This window comes from Pyrgilauda ruficollis, unplaced genomic scaffold (assembly GCF_017590135.1).
Source record: "Pyrgilauda ruficollis isolate IOZ18807 unplaced genomic scaffold, ASM1759013v1 scaffold47, whole genome shotgun sequence".
Taxonomy (NCBI): Eukaryota; Metazoa; Chordata; class Aves; order Passeriformes; family Passeridae; genus Pyrgilauda; species Pyrgilauda ruficollis.
The window spans coordinates 4514912-4534235 of NW_024526266.1; the positions used below are offsets into that span (position 1 = coordinate 4514912).

Consider the following 19324-nt stretch of genomic DNA (forward strand, 5'->3'; position numbering starts at 1 on the left):
GCTACACAAATCCTCATACACTCAGCTGTAGCTTTTCTAACTTAATTTTAATGTTTTCTCTTCTACGTAGCCTGCTTCAGTTCAGCAGATCCCCATCCCCATCTATGCACCTCTGCAAGGACAGCATCAAGCTCAGCTGAGTTTAGGAGCAGCACCAGCTGTTTCACAAGCCCAGGAGTTGTTCAATTCCTCCTTACAACCTTACAGGTAGGTAGCATATGCACATTTATTTGGAGTTTTAGTGTCAGAATTGTTGAAATTAGTTCCCTGCAGACTTGTGTTCTGTGCTCCATAGCTGCCTCATCTTGCTGTCTTCCCCAAAATCTCTTCTGTCTGAGAACTCTGTATGCAGATTGTCTGCCTTGTACAGATGTAGTTGTGAAATCTGGTTTAAAAAATGGTGCATGATAGTTGTATCTGTAGGAACCCGGGTTAAAGAGCTGAGAGCATCAGTCTGTCATACTAAGAGAACAGAAAATGTCTGTCCCTTTAGTTCAGCAATTTGTTTTTTCTAATTAAACCAACACTGGAGTCTTGAAACACTGTGAAGTTCCAGTTTGAGCTCCTAGGTAGTAAAAACCTCATTGCAGATGTGTGAGGAGCTGCGTGGTAAGTTTCAGAATGTTTTCTGTTTGCTGCAGAAGGTAACAGTAGCACCAGTATCTCTGCAATAGCCCTGATAGCCAGACAGACTTCCACTGTAAGCCTCTCACAGCTTCCCTGCACTTCCTAGAAAAGCTGCTTCCCAGCAGTGTAATTCTGACAAATGTTGTTAGTTCCACTTTGAGGAGGCTGCTTTGGAAGTTTAATTAGAGGGGTTTGCATGGGCTGTAGTTAAATCTGCTTGTTGCATTGCAGAAGGCTGAGGCCTCAGAAGGTTTAATTAACCACATTTGTATCCTGACTTTGGTGCTTGGCTGACTTTGTGGGACCAAATATTGCTTGTCCTGCTACAGCTGACAAAAGCTGTTGCAAACAGTTGGCTAATTGCAGAAACACAATCAGGCTGGCATGTGGTCCAGATTAAATAAATCTGATCACACACAAACATGGCATTAGTGGAGTTCTAACAGTCTGAGTGCTTCTCCCACATAGAAAATGTGCAGAGGAGGATAAGCTTGGAGATGTACAGGTTGCTGGTTTAAAACATTATATCCGAAAGTTAAAAGTAGCTAAATAAAAACTTGTGAAAAAAAATTTGGCTCCATTGAAGCCAGTCCTCTGCATCCAGTCTGGAAGAGTTTTTCCAGTGCTCAGAGGGTGGCTGTAAGAGTGTTCTGCAGTGAAGGAGGGTGCAGAGCAAAGCTCACCCAGGTGTGGGCACAAGCAAACCCCACCACACAGCAGATGAGCAGGAGCAGTGCTGTGCTCACACATTGCCAGCACCAGGTAAAGTAAAAGGTGTTTTTACACCAGAAACACTCTCCTCTGAGCTCAAAAGCTTTGAGAGGAGCACTTAGTTAAAAACTCTTAATTCTTCAGTCTGAAGGTGGCTACTCACCAAGTTCCTAGTGAGGATGTTCAGATAAATACTTCTGATGGACTAAACCCATCTGTGGTGCTTTGCTGTACTGGCTTTGGTCTTCTTTAAACAACTGCAACTTCCCATGCTGCTGACAGAGGAATTGAATAGCTGGTTAAAATTAAAGGCTGTGAGGTCTTTTGAAATCAAAACATTTATTTGGACAACCATGTTTGGAAGCAAGCATCCAGTGATTTAAGCTGTATTAGAAGTTGGACTGTGGAGTCAAGAGAACAAAGCAGTTCCTTTAATGACTAAGTGGGGCTACTCACGTCCTTTCCCATCCCGCCTTGGAGCACATGAACTAAGAACTGGCAGCTTTTCTGTGTTACAGTTAATTATCCAAGAATTATTGCAGCATGAAAATCTAAATAGATAATTGTGGTTTAAGATTTTAGTAAGAAGCTTCATTGTTTTTTCCTGTGGCCTTTAGTAGCAGCTGTTACAAAGTTGTGTGCAGAGTAAATTGAAAAAAATCTACCTTTCTCAGGTGAAAAGGGTTCAATATAGCTATGCATCCTAATTCTGTTTAAAGAATATAAGCTGTGCTCTTCCTTTTTGGTGGCTCATTGTTGAGCTCTGTCAGAATTTTTATGAATGACACTTGAATCTCTTGCAGATCCCAGCAAGCTTTCATGCAGAGTGGTTTGTCTCAGCCATCACCAGTGGTTCTGTCTGGCACAGCCTTACACAACTTCCCAGCAGTGCAGCACCAGGAGCTGGCTAAGGCACAGTCCAGCCTGGCATTCCAGCAGACTTCCAACACTCAGCCTATTCCTATCCTGTATGAGCATCAGCTTGGGCAGGCTTCAGGGCTGGGAGGCTCTCAGCTGATTGATACACACATCCTGCAGGTAGGAAATGCTCCACATGCAGCCCTTCTGCCCTGGGCTGATACAGGACATCAGATCTTGCTCAGCTTGGGTGGCAGGAAACTTAAAACACTGGGAGGAGAATGTTCTTTTAATTTAATGAATGTACATTAGCATAATCTCTGAATTGAGGCTTGTTCCCCAAATTACAGGGCTCCTTGTGCTTCTGTCATTAATGAGAGCTTCAGGTTTAAGTTCTCTAAATTGTGATGAAGGGCTGTTCCACCAGCTGCAAATGAGAGCTTTATCACAAAGTGAAAGCTTCACATTTGTCAGCTTCCCTTGCTGGGGTTTCTCTGGCACTGGTTGCTGCACCACAGAGCTGCTCTCCTGCATACTCCTGATGGGAGGTGTCTCTGTTCTTCCTAGGCCAGAGCTACCCTCACTCAGGCTTCAAATCTCTACTCTGGGCAAGTTCAGCAGCCTGGCCAGAGCAATTTCTACAACACTGCACAGTCTCCCAGTGCTCTCCAGCAGGTAAACTATGGCATGGTAAATTTCCTACATTGTATTCTTCCTAAAAGCATGTTGTGGTTGGTGGGAATAGAGGGGAGGGCTGAGACAACCTTTAATTCTTCCAAAATAAAATTGGAATGTTACTAGAGAAGGAGGGCTGCAGCAGCAGCACTGCACAAACTGAGTAGCTCAGAGTTTGGATGGCCTGCAGTTCATGTTGATCATTTGTCCCTGGCATCCTTCTCTTGAATAGTTCATTTTTCAGTGATGGGCAGATATTTAATTGGCACAGTGCTGTTGCTAATTGATTGAGGCACATGATGCCTTTATGGAAGCAGATACCAGGAGTGGTGGAGAGAGAGGGGCAAAGTCCAGGTGCTTAGAGCAGCTTAATTCTTAATACCAGTTCTCAGTGAGCTGGAACCCAGGAGTGCTCATAGAAAATCACTGAGGGGTCAGCAGACAGGTGATCATGCAGGACAGCCAGGTCAGTAAAATAACTGATTTGAAGGCTTTTTCACTCTTGTGAAAGAACTGCTAAATTACTCTGTGCAAGCATTCTGTCATATTTACAGGATACTGTCTAGTGGTTTCCATGTTCTGGTTTTTTTTTTAAATTGAAATGGCTTCCAAAACCAAACTTGTGATGGATTGATTTATTATAATAGCCTTCCTCCTACACAGGAAAAGCTGCCAAGACAGAAATCTAGAAGAGTTGTAAGAGATTGGATGTTGTCTGTTGGAAATCTAGCACAGTTTTAAGGACCTTTTTAGAGGAGTTGCTACTTTCAGTTCAGTTTGTGTTCAGTTCTGGCTGTCTCTCTGATTTTAATCTGTCACCCTTCAGAGCAGAATCCTTGTAAGCCTTTCACATTTGGGAATCTCTAATCATTCTCCTTGTCACACCTAGAATATGATTTTGCAGGTAGTGGATTGTCAGACCAAGACATGCAGTAACTCCTGCCAGTCAGGTCACTGCTGTTGTACTTCCATGTTTATCACTACCACTCTCTGCTGTTTTCAGCCCACAGCACTCGTGGTAAATGCAAGCAAGGGATAGGCTGTGTATTTTTGGCATTGTTTTTAAGCTCAAGCTGATGGTTGTTGGAACTCCTGGACAGTAAAATCTAATTTTTATCCCAGTGTCTTTTGATGACTAGAATTATTTGAAGTACATAAATAAGCCTGTCCTGCCCTGTACCTCCCACTCCCAAACTGGTTGTTTTGTTCTGCTTTTGTTTTCTGAGTTGAATTACATTTCCCTGTCACACAGAGAAATCATGTGTAATGATGTTGGAGGCAGGAGATCTCATGCACCTTTGTTTCTGAAAAGCAAAGACCCAAATGCCATTAGAACTGATTGTAAAGGCAAACTGAGCAATAAATTTACTTACTTGCTTGCAGCTCTCTGGTTAAATAAAAACTCATTAAGCCATTTGCTTGGGATAAAGATGAAATAGAACTAGTAATGACAGTGACATAATGGCCTTTGTGTCTCTGTTACTGGTGATTTTGTGCTCTCTCTCCAGGTGACAGTACCTTTGCCAGGGTCACAGATTTCCCTGCCCAACTTCGGATCCACAGCACAGCCACTGATAGCCCTGCCCCAGTCCCTGCAGCCACCACTACAGCACACCCCACCACAAGCTCAGGCTCAAAACCTGAGCAGACCTGCCCAGGTGACCCAGCCCTTCAGAGGATTGATCCCAGCAGGAACTCAGCACAGCATGATTGCTGCCACTGGGAAGGTAACAACATTGCCACAGCTACGGGACACAAATTAATGTGAAGCACAGCTGGTTTTTGGTTTATGTAACCAGCACAGCAACTCACACTGACTTCTTGCATCTTAAAAATCTGCCTCAGCTTTAGAAGATAAAAAAGCCAGTCAGGGTTAATGCCTGAGTCACTGGGTCTGTGCATGTAGCTGAGATTTTGTAGCTAACTTGGTGCTGGTCCATTTGCACTGCAGGAATACCTGGTTTGATAGTGACATCATGGACTAGTAGGGGATTTCATGCAGAAGCCATGTGGAAAACAGTACTGAGATGTTGTTAGAGTAGCAGGGGAGCAACACAACTCTGTCAGAGCTGGTGGTGGCAGATTCTGGGCCTGCTTGAGTTTGTTGCTTTGCTTCTGGACTCAAACCAGAACAAGCTGTTTGGGTTCAAGGGTTTCCAGTGCAAAATGGGGAGTTTTAGGGCCTTCAGTGGACTCTGTATCAGCCATGACCTTAAGCCAGAATTGAACTCTACTATTATTACTGGGGGTGTGCCTTTCTGAACAACACAGCATGGTGCATATTAAGAATGTAGCATTGTATGCAAGACAAGATCTTTCTGTAATGAAAAAAGAAAAGGCTGGTCTTGCAGCTCAGGAAAACTGAGCAACAGCTCTAGGAAGGAAATAACATTAAAACAGTGCAAGAAACTTGTCTGTCATGGGGGGAATTCTCTCCTCTCCTTTATGTGAAGCTGCTAAGGTAATTGCTAATGAGGGGATGTGTGGAGCTGGCTTCCAATCACAAGGTCTCTTGTCTTAGATGGAATCCCAGCTTTACAGGCACCGGGGATTTTCGGATAGTGTGCAGCACTCGGCAGTTGCAGTCCGCTTCCAGGTGAGCAGTGGGTGACACCCTGGACATGGACACAGCTCAGCTGGCTGGCAGGAGCAGCAAGGTCCTCCCTCCTCAGGGACTGATCCACCTCTGCACCTGAAATCCCTGCAGCTTCTGGCCTTGATTTTAGGGTGCTTGTGAATATAAAATAACCCCACAGTCCCAGGATTTACATCTGCGATAAAAAAAATCTCGGGTGTTAATTCCACATCTTGGACAGTAATGGCAGCCAGAATTTCAGACTACCTAGATGAAGAGTGCATCTCCTCACCTCCACAGTGTGTACAGTGGTTTCTGTACTGTGCAGTTTTTCAGTTTTGTGAGATCTGGCCAAATCTTTTCAGCTTGACAGTTGTTAGGAGCCCATTTTGCAAGCAGCAATGTGTTTGTTGCTGCAGTTGTCACTGGAAAATGATTGCTCATCTCAGCAAAAAATGAGGGAAGATCTGCAGTGGGATGCTGGCCTTAGATGACTTTCCTGCCCTGCTCTGAGATTCCCATCATGTTGCTGCTAAAGAAAGTCAACTTAAATCAGCCTCTCATTTTTAAGTGATTTATTGTTGCTGTTATGCTGCATGGCCATATGTGGAATTACACTGTTCCAAAGACTAATTTATTCTGTTGAGTGTATCTGCAAAATAGCAATCAAGAGTCATTGCTCCAGTTAGTCTGGAGATTGTTTTGCATGAATGACAGCTCCATTTTTGCTGTGCTTTGGGTTTGTTTATTTTTATAGACCTGGACTATTTGGTGGTATTCTTCTTCTCAGCGTTTTTCAGGATTATTTCTAAATATTTTCATGTGGTACCTGAGATGGGGAGTCTTGGATAAGGAGATCTCAACTCCAAAACATGTATTTTTTCTTTTTTTTAGGGCCAAATAGATGAAATGACTCTCAAACCTCCTGTCATTATGCAGGAGGAACAAGTTAGAAAGCCAATACCATTGCTGCAAGTGCCAGATAGGGCAGGAAAATTGTACACAGAAAATTGTGCTTGTGGTGCTGGGCCTGTCCTAATTTTAAGAGGCTGTTCTGCAGTCAGACTTTCATCTCCATTTAAGTGACCTCTTTTCATTGAGGTAAGCTAACAGCTGCTTAGCAAATGTAATTATTTTAATTAGAATTAACATGTCAATTGCTGTGTTTTTCAGATATCAGAAATGGACCTGAAGGCCTTTGGAGGTGGCATTGATGTTAAACCTGGAACACCACCAGTTACTGGCAGGAGCACTACCCCAACCTCCAGTCCTTTCCGGTAAATCTCCCTTAAGCTCAAAATTCCTTAAAACCAGAGGTAGAAAATGTACCTAGTCATGCATGAGCAGCCTTTTCTGGGAGGTATGAGGTGAGGGGCCACTGATACACGAGACACTGCTTGATCTGAGCTCAGGAGCAGCATTCCAGTAGGGCATCACATCTGCTGTACTTAAACAGAAGGAAATGGCTCTGAAATAAAAGTTGGAAAATACTTTTTTGGGTAAATGAAGCTAAACAAGAAGTGACAGGAAAAATGTAGTTTGGGATAAAACTGTAAGAGTTTATCTGAATTGTGATGTTGAAAGTAAAAAACAGTTAAAGGCTTAGACAGCAATTGTGGCAACAGCTCTCTTAGAGGAGTAAGTGTTGTTGCCAGGTCTGTAAGCTGCTCATAAGTGAAATTAATAAACAAAACAGATTCCTCTAAGCTTACAGAATACTGGGGTGTGTGGAGCTTAGCTGGTGTCCCTGCCACTGATGCCCCTGTGCTTATTTTGCCTGGAGTGCATCACCCACACCCTCTGCACAAGAACTCTCTGCAAGGCAAGCTGTGTTTCCTGAAAAAGGCTGTTCACTCTTTCTTCTTTTCCTGTTCACTCTTTTCTCTTTGAGGGTTGTTTGCTGCCCTTCCCCCAGATAATCAGTCAAGCTTCATGTAATTCCTGGTGATTCAACACCTTGGAAGTTTTAGTGGAGGGTCACGTTCTTAGCCAGATAAAACAGGGAGAGCATTTTCAGTGAATTCTTGAAATCTGTTCAAGTGCATTTTGAAACACAGGACAGCAGGTCAGAGCAGAAGCAGCTGCATGTTCACTGCCTGTTGGGACAAGCTCTGAACTTGTCATGAGACAGCAAAGAGTGACTGCAAAGGAGTAGGACTGAGCATAACATAGTAGGGATGGAAACTACAGCTAACATCACAAATCTAACATCAGTGATTGTGTCATGAGTGCTTGGGGGAAAGGGCTCTTTCATACAGACATGCCCTGGAACCTCTTCATAGCCTGAATATTTCTGATTATGCTTTCTCTTTGAATTCTGAAGTTCTGAGTGTTTTTGCATGTAGAAGCTTCTACATAGAAAAAGTTGTACGCTTTATTTTTTAGATTCAGAGATTAGTTCTTCCCCACTCCAGTGCTGAATTTCTAGTTAAGTTGTAACTAGGGGCAGAAACATCCTCTGAAACGAAAGCAGTTGATTTTAACTGGGGTTCTTTCTTTTAGTGCCAGTTCTACAAGTCCTAACAATCAGTCCAATAAAATGAACAGCATTGTCTACCAGAAGCAATTCCAGTCAGCAGCTGCAGCTGTGAGAATGACACAGCCCTTTCCTGCACAATTTGCACCACAGGTAGGTGATTGGTGGCTTCCTGCAAACAGATTGGTTCCTCTCTTTCACCTGGTGGCTCTGACTCAACTCTGTCTCCTCAGGCTTTATCATGGGGAGATACAAAATGGAATCCTTAAAATTAAATGGTGTAAGAAACCTGATTCAAGATCAAAGCAAAAAATTACCCCTCTGATCTTGCTGAGAAGTAGTGCTGCTTTTGTGGTGTTTAATTTTGAGTTCTGTGCACGCTGAGGAATTTAATGCAAGTTGTGGATGATGTAGAACAGATGGTGGTGTGGCTTCCCCAGGCAGCTGTAATGCACCTCGTCCTGCAGAAACGGGTCATGTGCTTGGGGAAGGGGAGAAGCTTCGTGTCTCAGAAGGGTCCCAGTGCATATCTTACATGTGTAAAGACAAAGCAGATTTGCAGCTCTGAATTATGGAAGGAACAGTTCAGGTTGGAAAGGATCTCTGAGGTCACACAGTCCATACAAGGCAGGGCTGATGGCAGAGGGGTTGATCTGCTTTGGCATTCCAGGGAGCACAGCTTACAAGGGTGGTGCATCTCTGTTGCAGGTGACTGGAGCCAGGCTGCTAGGGAAATGTAGCCTCTCTAAAAGTGTAGGATATTTCTGTCTTCCTTTTAATATTTGGAGTGTTTGACTGCAGGACTTGAGCTTTGATTTCTGGATTGTCACTGGCAGAAACCGCCTCACCTTCCTGGGGCTGCCTTTCACCAGTGACTGCTCCACTGCCTTGTGAGGGTCTTCTCCCTGCTCACAAGCTGGGTTGAAGTTGTTGGTGCTGCTTTCAGGCACAGCAGCACTGCAGGCTCTTTTGCTTTTGCAGTTCAAGCCTGTTCTCTTGACATTCATTTCATAGCAGAGCAGCATCTTTTTCCCCTTTAAGATAATGCCAACATGCAGTCGAGTTGGCAATTTTCTAATTGAGAAATGTCTCTTTTTGTCGTTTTTCCCCCACTTAGATCCTCTCTCAGCCTAACCTGCTCCCTCCATTGGTAAGAGCCCCATTTACTAACACCTTCCCAGCGCCTGTTCAGAGGCTGCCGGTAGTTCTGCATAGTCAGATGCCGTCTCAGATGAGCACAGGCCTTATGAGCCACCCTCAGTTACCACGTGTGGCCAGAGGTCCTTGTGGATCAGTACCTGGAGCCAGAGGCACTCAGGCCCAGGCTGCGCTGAAGGCTGAACGAGACGTGAAGGTCAGTATGTGAACAGCAGTGCTGTGAACAGCAGTTCAGTCTGACAGCTCCCAGGGCAGGCATGTGGCTGCAAGTTGTGGCTTCAGAAAGTGCCTCTGGACCCCAAGCCAGCAGCCAGGCTCTTAACAGCTGAACACAGACCTTCTCTAAGCCCTGGTGGTTTTTAATAAGAATTTTAGACTAAAATATTTTTAGGGAGTTCCTGTCTCTGGTGGTCTCGTGGTCAGCAGCTGTGGAGCTGCCACTGCTGTCCTAGGCAGAGTGAGGTGTCAGGAGCCTGGTTATCTTTGAATGAGCAGTGAGGCTGCACACCTGGCTCCTAGCTGTCCCTTCACCCCCAGCTCTCCTGTTCCAGCCAGTCCCACTCCTTGGGGACTCTGGAGAGTCTTTCTCCATGGTTTGAATTCTCTGTGCTAGAATGCAGTGCCTGGTGCACTCTGCAGAACAGGGGGCTACATTTCAGAAGCAGGTGATGACAGTCATACTAACTTGTAACAGCACTTTGGGACCCTTCAGTTCGAGGCAAACTCTTCTTGCAAGGCAGGACTGCAGGGTGGGACATCTCTGCAGGGACACTGCTGGACACTGAGCCTGTCTGCTGCAGAACAGTTGCTTGAGCAGATGGTGCTTAGGGGCTCCTTTGTCTGCTGCCATTCCTGGAACCTGTGCTCTGAGGTGTCAGAGCAGGAGAGTGTTTTTCTGGTTATGCACGGCTGGGGGAGGGCTGATTAACCCTTCAATTCCAGGTGGTTGGTCCATTTCCTGCCACCAGTTCATGCACCCTGTAGGTGCTTACCAAGTGATGCTGAACATTGTCCTGAGTGTAGACTGTGGATTGAATGTAGCCAGTCAGAGCAAATACTGACTCAGTTCTGGTGTCTTTAGTCTCCTCCAAACACTGCTGAGAGCAGTGAGAGTTACTCTGTCATGCTTGGTTACTGGTGGTCAAGTCATCCAGCCTTAACCTCAGGGGATGGCTGAAATTTGGGCAAAAGGTTTCAGGTGTCCGTCTGGCTCCAGTGAAATCAGGCTGTTGCTGCAGTCCTGCAATCGAGTTCACAGGTTTGTTTTCTGTTCTGTTGCTGCTTGACTTACTTGGAGCAGCTACAGAGTATGAGCGCCAAGGACTCTTGTTCCAGACTTTTGCTGTTTTGTCTCCCTGTTGTTGTGTGTGTGTCCCAGCCCCGTTTCTTGTAAAAAAGCAGAAAATACTCACAGAGGTGCAGGGAGGTTTAGTGCCTGTATTGTAGCTGGTGTTCCTTGGGTTCAGATACTCCTTCATAATTTAAAATAAAAAGGTGTTTGACTGCACTGGGCTTTATTGTTCAACTTCTGAATGATTGAACTCTTGATGGACTCTCTGCAGTCTGGGCAGGAAAGCCAAGTGCTCGCCCTGAAGTGCCTGATCAGTATCAAAACTGTAACTGGAGGTGTCACAGAGGGAATTGCACAGGTGCAGGTCAGGGTTGCTGGTAGGATTCAGAGGAGGGAAGGCAGGCAGGCAGTTTGTGCTGCCTGGGATTGCTCGGAGCGGGAGGCAGATCAGGCTTCAGCTCACCCAGAGCCCAGCTCTGAGCCCGGTTCATTCCCATCCCAGTGCAGGCTCAGCCTGTGCCTGGAGCCATGGGAGGGAACGGGGTGCTCAGACTGTGCTGCTGGGAGAGCCCTGTGCTCCGCAGGGCAGCAGTGACAGCTGGAGTGGCCCTCGGGCCCGGGTGGAGGCACAGCTGCCTCTGCTCCTGGCTGCCCTGTGCTCAGGGGAAGCCACAGCTCGAGCTGCCGTCAGCGGTGCTCGTACTTGTACAGCTCTGCAATAGTAGTGGCATAAGAAGAGGTTTGTTAATACTTCAGACTGTTGTCCCTGATCCTCTTTTTCGGGGAAGGATTAGGAAGAGCAGGGGAAGCCTAGGCACGATGTTAAACTACTGCTGAGGAGCCAAGCACCCAGACGTGGTGGCATCAGGGCAGCAGCAGGATGGACACTGCCTGTCTAGGAAAATCTGGCCACTGCGGTCAGTCCTTCCCCTTTCTTGTGGGAAATACTTGTGAAGTCACTCCGATTCCAGTGCTCTCTCTTCAGTAAACTTACTTTCTCCCTCTCTTAAGGCAAAACAAAGAGCAGAGGTCCTTCAGTCCACCCAGAGATTCTTTTCTGAGCAGCAGCAGCAGCAGCAGAACAAACCCATAGGAGGCAAAGCCCCCAAAGTGGAGGAGAACGGGAGCAAACCCAGCGAGGCAATTGCTGACTCTCCAGGAGTCTGCCAGGACAAAGCCGAGGAGAAGGCCACCCCTGCGCCTGCTGCCACTCCGAAACCTGTTAGAACTGGACCAATCAAACCTCAGGCAATCAAAACCGAGGAAACAAAATCTTAGAGGCTGTGTTCCCGTGGAGGGGGGAGAGGGGAGGGTGGGCGAGGTGTCAGCAGCGTCAATTGGTGGCCCGAAGGATGAAGAGCAGCCTGCCCTCCCTGCCGGGCTCCGAGCAGCCCCACAGGGCGTAGAAGCCAGCTGCAGTGGTGGTGCCAGCTGCAGTGGTGGTGCCAGCTGCTGTGTCCAGCTGAGCCCAGGCTCTCAGGGCTCACATCTGCTCTAACAGCATGAAGGCTGCTCTGGGGTGTGCACGTCCCACACGTGTGTGCCCCGTTTGGCTCGCACCCGCCTGCTTCCCACAGCGACAGCACGGAGAAGCAGCAACAGTGGGGAGGCATTTCCTAGCTGACACAATGAATTCTTATTTTCTTCAGGCTCTGATCTTCAGCTGCTATTTATCTTTTTATAAACCTGTGAGTATGAGAACATGCAGATCTGAAGATGGTGCTGGGCCAAGTAATGTGTGTTAAGTTTTTAGTGACTTAAGAAGCTTCTATCTTGTATAAATAGAGGGATCCACTTATCTGCCATGCGAGGCTTAACCTAACACAGAGTAACACTGGCAGTGTTGGATTTCTCTCTGAAGGCAGTGCTTTGCTGGCTGCTGCTGCTTGGATGACAATTTACTGCATTTAGATCACCATATGAAAAAGCTACTTGGCCACCTGTGTCCTCTCCACCCGCTGCCCCCTCAGTGGCTCTCCCCTGGAGTTGAAGGTTCGTTGCATCAATAGTCAGATTTGTTCCGTTCACCCCTGTCCAGCTGTCTTGATATGATGCGAGTGGTCCCTAAACGGTTTCCGGTTTCTGTCTGTAACACAGCAACGAGCACTTAAACTGTGCCACGAGAATAAAAGAAACCTTATCAGATGAACGAGAGTTTTATCTCAAAGGTGCATTCTTTATATCAGAGCTGCGTCGCACCACCTCCTTGCCCACAGTGTGCTGGAAAGTAGAATCAAGTCAAATAAATGCCTTTTTAATTGTATCCTCTAGTATTCTAGCTGTAGGACAGTACTGTATGATACTTCTGTGAATGTAAGATATCCTGTACCTGCTTATGATATGTAGTAGTGACTGTGCTATACTGGAGCTGTTTTTAATAATGTTATTCTAGAGGTTTTTTTCCAGACAATGATTGAAAAAGCTAATAAAAAGCACCAGGTACCACATCAGTAGCAGAATTTGCTGGTTTTTTCTGGGATTTTTTTCTTTTTTTTATGTTTTTTGGAAGGAAGAGTTGAAAGTCTAATGTGTATAATTTTGTTCAAATGACTGCAGAAGCTGGAAAGGCTGTTGCTGCTATTGATGCCTAGTGAATCGCTATTGGTTATCTTTTTATATAAATATATATATAATTTGAATTTTTGGAAACTAGCTGTGATGTCAACTTTGGAAAAAAGTATCCCACTTGTAGTGTGAGTTGGCATTGTACAGAAATTAACAGCCATATTGGTCTAGAAATGTTAAACTTAATTTTTTTCCATTTGTACAGGGGTAACGCACTGTATGAAATATGTACGGTCTTATTTACATGGGTTTGATTACAGAAACTAATAAAGTATTCTCTAAATAAAGCCCCCGGCTGCTCTCGTGATTGCTGTGGGAGGAGAGCAGCGCTCCCAGGAAAAGGCTCCTGAAGGAAAATGCTCCCAGAAGCTCCTTTGGTGTATCCTGGCACTTTCCCAGCCCTTCTCCAGCCAAGGGCTCACAGAACGTGGCCACCGCTTGCCCCAGCAGGAGCCCTGGGGGTGTTTGCTGGGAATTCCATCTCCAGCTGATGGAGCTGGGGGTTGTTCCAGACGGGAGCTGGGATGATGCTGCTTGTCCCATTGGCCCATGAGTGACAGTGATGCCTCAGGTTTTAGCTTTCATATTTTGTACTGCATTAGTTTATAGCTCTGAATTTCATATAAAGTGTTGGCAGGTTCTCCTCACAGCTCAGTCACACAAACCAATCCTTTTCCAGCCCCAGAACCAAGGACACCGCTGCAGCTTCAGGCCCAAAAAGTGCAAACAGCAGGGAATGGAGGAGAGCAGACTGGGAGGGTGGGACTGCATCACCTGGAACTGGAACTGGACACTGAACCCCAATATGGAAATGGAACAAAACTTATAAAAATGTGAAAACTCATGACCCAGGGTCCACCTTGGGTGTAACCCTGGCTTGTACTGCCCAAGGTGCATCCTGTGAAGGCCTTTAATCAATCCCTACTTTATTCCTTTAGCTCTGCCCAGCCTCTGTTCCAGGGAGCCTCTCAAGGCGACAGCAGGAGTTCAGGGAGCCCTGGCCTGAGCCTTCCCTGCCCTGGGCTGTGGCTCGGGACAGGCGGGACATGCTCAGCTGGCCACCAGAGGGAACTTGCTTCCCGCAAACACCAGGAACTTGGTGTCGGTCTCAGGCAAGTAATTCCTGCCTGGGGAGAAGGTGCTGGCTCTGCACCTCTGAGGAAAGGGAGGGTGCAGCCAGGAGTGTTGGGCTGGCTCTGCAACACCACCCGGAGCTGGGCAGGCTGACCTTTGATCAGAGGTGACACTGCGGATCTGGGGTGGGTTGGGAAGCAGCAGCTTAGGGCAACCACAGGAGCTGGAGTCCTTTCCTGCCCAGGATGGATTTGTTCAGGGTAAAACTGCAGCAATATGGAGTAAATCAAAGGTGCTGGAATCCACAAATGGATTTTGTGCCGTGGGCAGAAGGAACCTCTGAGCAGGTCACACTTGAGGTAAATCACCTTTTTCACAAGGATCTGTGTGAGCACAGCTGCACAATGCTTGGAAAGGAGGGTGGACATGGGGCACTGAGTGAATGTGGACACTTCCATCTAGAAATGTGCTGTAAAAGTAACTGAGTTGTGGTGATGTTTCCCTGCTTTGAGGTTGTCTTCAGCCTGTTTCATCGTAAAAGGACACCCCAAAAATGAGAACTCATTCAGCAGAGTGTTCTATTTTTAAGGTAAGCACTGCTGAAAGGATTCATGTTCAATTCTGCAGTAATAAAGCCATTGGGAAGTCAGAGGAATTTCCCACAGTCGGCTGTGGGAATGTACCAGGCTTTGGACTATTTTGTGCTCAGAGCAGAACAAGGGGAGTATTTCTGCAGAAGTTTAATTAAAGTAAATGCTTGGGCATCTTGTGCCTCCAAATAACCCAGGTTTGATGTGTGCCTCTCCAAAACCCCAAACCACGCCTGCCTTTGAGGCCAGGTGGAGCTTTCAGTCATTGACCCTGGTTGATTGAATATTTTATGACATTTAATCAGATAACTTTGCTCCTGGCTATTTACACTGGAGTAGCTCTTGCTTTTTTTTTTTAATTTGAGTGGGATTTGGTTTGTAATCTCTTTTCTAGGACTCTGGTCATCAGAAATAATTGTGCTGAACCTCCCAGAAATTAGGCAACAACTTTGTTTGGGGAAATTCATATTTTTTTTTTTTGCCCTTAATAATGTTGAGGCTGTGAAAAGGTCGTAACTTTTCTCCAGGGCAAGAGCCAAAGGGGAGTTAAATGTGACTGGGGCCAGAGCCAGCAACCCCCCCTGGGCTCAGGCTGGCTTGCTGGGATGTGGGCAGGGAGGGCTTGTTTTCCCAAAGCCTGTTAAGTAAAGCAGTGTATTCAGCGCTGTTCAGCTCCAGCCCAGCTTTCTGGAAATCCTGTGTACACTGGCTTGTCCTCCTTTATTTTCTCAGTCAATTAAGAGATGGACTTCCCGGCCTGAAAGGCCCTGGCGCGGGGAGGGGCAGAGCTGTCTGCCCTCGGTGTCTGGGCTCAGCGAGGTGCTGGGGCTCCCGGGGCTCTGCACAAACCCTGCCTTCATCCCGGGGCTTGGCTCACCCCCCGGGGAGCTGCGGGGTGCAGGTGGACTCCAGCCTCGCCTCCCATCCCGCTCTGGGACAGAAATGCCTTTCTCTGGGACAGAAATGCCTTTCTCCCCCCCTTGGTGGCAGGTTTGCTGGGCACTGCTGCTGCCTGCTTGGCTCTCCCTCACCCAGATCGTGCCCTGGCCCCAGGGCTCCCCAGCTCTGGGTGTGACAGTGACAGGGCTGATGTGTTCCTGACCCTCCTGGGGCCATCACTGGCCACGGGGACACCTCCAGTGGCCCTGGCTCGGGTGAGATTCCCAGCCTGACTCTGGGCCTGCCCAGGAGCAGGAATGGGTCTTTCAGCCTCCTCCCTCTTCGTGCTGGGCTCCCACCTGCTGCCCCCCCTGCAGCTTACCAAACATACCTTACACGTGTCATCTCACTTTGTACAACCACCTCGTATTGTTCCAAAATAAAGCCTGGGGATGAGGGATAAACCAAATGCTTCACTGATATGCAAACATACAGTGCTGCTACGCTTGGGACAACAGTCAGTGTCAGGGAACAGCAGTGGGGTGAAGCATCTCACTGAAAATCCCTGTAGCTGCAGGTGATCATCACAAGTGTCCCACTGTGTTCTCTGTCCTTTTCCACTGCTCCAGTACCTGGTGTGTTGTTGTCAGAAGCTGCCTTCCAAAACGTGGCATTTTCCTGCTCAAGGCTTTACAGCTCCCCCCACCAGCACCTTCAGCCTACAGGTGCATCAAGAGGGACACCAGCCCACCACACTCCTTGGAAAACAGGCTTGGAAAGACAAGGTGTGAAGCAGCAGTGGTGCTGGGCAGTGTTTATTGGGCCAGGACTCTATGCAGCCCCTGGGGAATGTGGTTGCTGCTGCCCTGAATGCCAGAGGGAGAAAGAAGCCTCCTCCTACAAGTCTTCTACAATGAACAGATAAAACAGCATGTTTTGGACTGCTGTGGGGAGAGCTGCTGGCCTGGGATGGCTGTAAAGCTGAAGCACACGGCTGGAAGGGCTGGGTACTGAGAGGCCACCCGGCTGCAGGATGCTCTGCCAGCACTCCTCACCCCTGCTCTCTGGGCTGCTTTTTTTCCTCAATAAAACAAGGCTTGTGCAATGTGTGTCTGTATTTTCTGCTGCCTTTGAGCCTAGTCGATGATTTTTGGAGGTGGCTGAGCTCCAGGAAGCCCTTGGGCACTGGGAGTGTGGGATGCCAGTGGAGCTTGTGGGATCTCTATGAGAGCTCTGCAGGGCTGGAGCTTGGAAACAACAAACCCTGACCCCACAGAGGGGATCGCTGCTCACAGCTAGGAAAAAACCTTTATTTTAAAGCAGGGTCCTCCTGCACAGCCCTTCTACCACCTGTTTGCCCAGCCCTCACCATGCCTGAGCCCTCCCTGCTCCACATTCGGGATGGCCAGGCTGGGTGCTCAGGGAGGTGCTGGAGCAGCTCAGGGCTGGGTACTGCTGTGACCCATCCGAAACCCACCGAGGCTGGTGAGAGGCATTTCCCTGGCTCTGGAGCACTGCCTCATCTCTCGCTGCTGCGCTTGAGCACAATGCGGTGTGGCTGGGCAGCCTGTGGCCCCCAGCGCTCCCCGAGGCTGTGCGAGGCGGCGCTCCCGGCCGTGCCGGGGGAAGAGGGGAGGGAAGCGGGGTGCCAAGGCACGCACCAAGGTCCCGGGGGCTGAGCCGGCGCAGCGCCAGCCTCGGCTCACGCCCGGGAGAGGCGCACGGGGTAGGTGACCATGTTGAAGCTGTCCCAGGCGAAGAGCTGCCGCTCGGCAGGGTTGTAGTCCAGCATGCTGAGGTAGCGGAAGCGGTTCTCGAAGGGGATGCTGAGGGCCCGGCTGCTGCCCGTGGCAGTGTCGTAGGCAAAGTTGATGGTGGCGTTGGGCGCCGAGTAGCTGCTGACGGTGTAGAGGGTGCCGCAGATGAGGAAGGAATTGGCCACCCCCCGCTTGCGGATGTTGGTCTCCCAGGTCCGACGGATCTCCAGCGTCTCGGGGTCCAGCTTGGAGAGGACGATGGCTCCCCGGGCCTTCTCAGTGCTGTAGATGACCCAGAGCCCCGTCTCATCCACCGCTAGGTCGATGTCGGTGTAGCCCCCCCAGGAGTAGGGGTACTGCCCGTGGTAGCCGGCGCCGGGGATCTCCCTCTCGGCCGTGATGGTCTCTCCCCGCAGGTCGTAGCGGACCACGGAGCGGGACTGGCGGGGCTGGAAGAAGAGCCCGCCGCGGTAGATGACGGCCCCCGTGCTCTCCAGGGGCCGCGGCAGGATGTGCACCTTGGCGGGGTAGCCCCGGGCCAGCTGCTCGGCCTCCTCGTACTGGAAGAGCTGGCGCACCTCGGTGCCCACGGTGTCCACACGCCAGGTGTTGTCCCGGGTGAAGGGCGGCACGGGCTCGGGGTCCTTCATCCACACGCCGTACTTGCCCGCGATGGAGTCCGCCCGGCCGAACACCACGGGCTCTCCCACCCACACCAGCTGGCCGCAGCCTGCTCGGGGACAGGACGGGACACAAGCGGTCACCGCCAGCCCCTCGTGAGCAGCGGGCCGTGGGGCCGGCCCGGCGTGCCCGTACCTGAGTCCTCCTTGCCCGGGCGGCCGAGCGCCGTCTCCTCCAGCAGCCGGGACACGGGAACCTCGGTCCTCTCCGACTGCAGCTCCTGGTAGCTCAGGGGCTGCGGCTCCCAGCGCGGCGCTGCAGCGGGGTCAGGCACAGCGTGAGCGGGGCTGAGCCGGCCCCCTCACCGCCTGCCTGCTCCTGCCGCCCTGGGGGGCTCCGTGCCGGGCTGCTGCCCCCCGAAATGCCGATGCCTTGGGCAGGAGCCCGGTGCCCCTCCCTCTGCAGCAGGGCACATCCGTGACCGTTCTCTATGCGGGAAACTCCTAAGAGCCCAGATGAGCACGGTACCCTACATGGCCCCTCTGCTGCGGGGCAGGCGGCGTGGGGAGGCAGGTATGGGGCAATGGGCTGCGACCTCCCAGCAAGGCTGAGCCCACCAGGGTCCCCAGGAGCGGGGCCAGCAGTGGGTGCACAGCACGGGGGCCGCACACGGACTCGGCGGCAGGGACGCACAGGGGTCCCGGCCCCGGCACTTACCCTTGGCGGGGGCGCGCAGCGTGTCCCGGCCGGGCCCCTCTCTGCCAGGGGGGCAGCGGGCGGCCCGCAGCCGGGTGATCTCCTGGGCGCTGCTCTCCAGCCGCCTGCCCAGCTCCTCTTTCTCCCGCTCCAGCCGCCCCTTCTCCTCCTCCAGCCGGGACTTGGCCCGCAGCAGCTCGCCGTACGCAGCCTCCAGGCGGGAGGCCGCGGCCACTTGCTGCGGGTCCCGTGCGCCCCCCGACTCGGCTCCCCGCGGCCCCGAGCCCGCCGCTCCTCGCTCCCGGCTCTCCAGCCGACTCAGGCGGGCGGCGAGGGCGGCCAGCTCGGCGCGCAGCTCGGGCACGCCGCCGGCAGCCTCGGGGCAGGCGGCCTCCACGGGGCTGGCGACCGTGAAGGAGTAGGTGCAGTGCCCGGAGCTGTCATGGGCGCGGCGGAGGAAGGCGGTGTCCGCCCGGCCACCCAGGGCCACGGAACCCCAAAGCAGCAGCCAGACCCCCAGCATGGCCCCGGCGCCGCCCCTCTGAGCGCGCCGGCCACCGGCGCCCGCATTTATAGAGCAAGAGGGTCGGGGCGGCGGGGGGCGGGCGAGCCGAACCTCCCAGATGCCTGCGGGGACACCGGCACTGCCCCGCCGCCTCCCCGGGGCCGCTGGCCGAGGCCGTGCGCCAGGGGTGACGCCGGGGCGGGCGGGCCCGGGGCCGAACCCCACGGGGGCCGCTCGGGGCCGGAGCCTGAACGGAACCCGCCGGC

General features: G+C 50.5%; 2 protein-coding genes across 10 annotated transcripts in view; one reads left to right on the forward strand and one right to left on the reverse strand.

Annotated features, from left to right (window-relative positions):
• PRRC2C (proline rich coiled-coil 2C) overlaps window positions 1–13223 on the forward strand; it is a 68928-nt gene extending 55705 nt beyond the window's left edge. For 6 of the 9 annotated variants that reach the window (XM_041479092.1, XM_041479100.1, XM_041479099.1 and 3 more), the window contains 8 exons: window positions 71–207; window positions 2142–2376; window positions 2764–2886; window positions 4380–4598; window positions 5393–5467; window positions 6620–6723; window positions 7949–8075; window positions 11383–13223. In XM_041479092.1, the coding sequence (XP_041335026.1) occupies window positions 71–207; window positions 2142–2376; window positions 2764–2886; window positions 4380–4598; window positions 5393–5467; window positions 6620–6723; window positions 7949–8075; window positions 11383–11649 (1287 nt within the window). In that variant the 3' untranslated portion in view covers window positions 11650–13223. The remainder of the gene's footprint in view (window positions 1–70; window positions 208–2141; window positions 2377–2763; window positions 2887–4379; window positions 4599–5392; window positions 5468–6619; window positions 6724–7948; window positions 8076–11382) is intronic. The other 3 variants (XM_041479095.1, XM_041479096.1, XM_041479098.1) reach the window with 3 other exon arrangements.
• Window positions 13224–16285: 3062 nt separating this feature from the next.
• MYOC (myocilin) lies at window positions 16286–19320 on the reverse strand. The gene is made up of 3 exons (XM_041479104.1): window positions 18575–19320; window positions 18053–18172; window positions 16286–17966 (listed from the first exon to the last, which is right to left on the reverse strand). Exons 1-3 carry the CDS (start codon window positions 19074–19076, stop codon window positions 17182–17184), a joined length of 1407 nt encoding a protein of 468 aa, XP_041335038.1. The 5' UTR covers window positions 19077–19320; the 3' UTR covers window positions 16286–17181.
• Between the last annotated feature and the right edge of the window lie 4 nt (window positions 19321–19324).

What these genes read in the sequence shown, in the direction of transcription:
- MYOC (XM_041479104.1), bottom strand. Translation starts at nt 19,076, where the DNA reads ATGCTGGGGGTCTGGCTGCTGCTTTGGGGTTCCGTGGCCCTGGGTGGC. An exon ending in GCTGCGCGCCCCCGCCAAGG is followed by an intron (nt 18,173 to 18,574) that starts GTAAGTGCCGGG and finishes ACCCCGCTGCAG; the next exon opens with CGCCGCGCTGGGAGCCGCAG. An exon ending in CCCGGGCAAGGAGGACTCAG is followed by an intron (nt 17,967 to 18,052) that starts GTACGGGCACGC and finishes GTCCCCGAGCAG; the next exon opens with GCTGCGGCCAGCTGGTGTGG.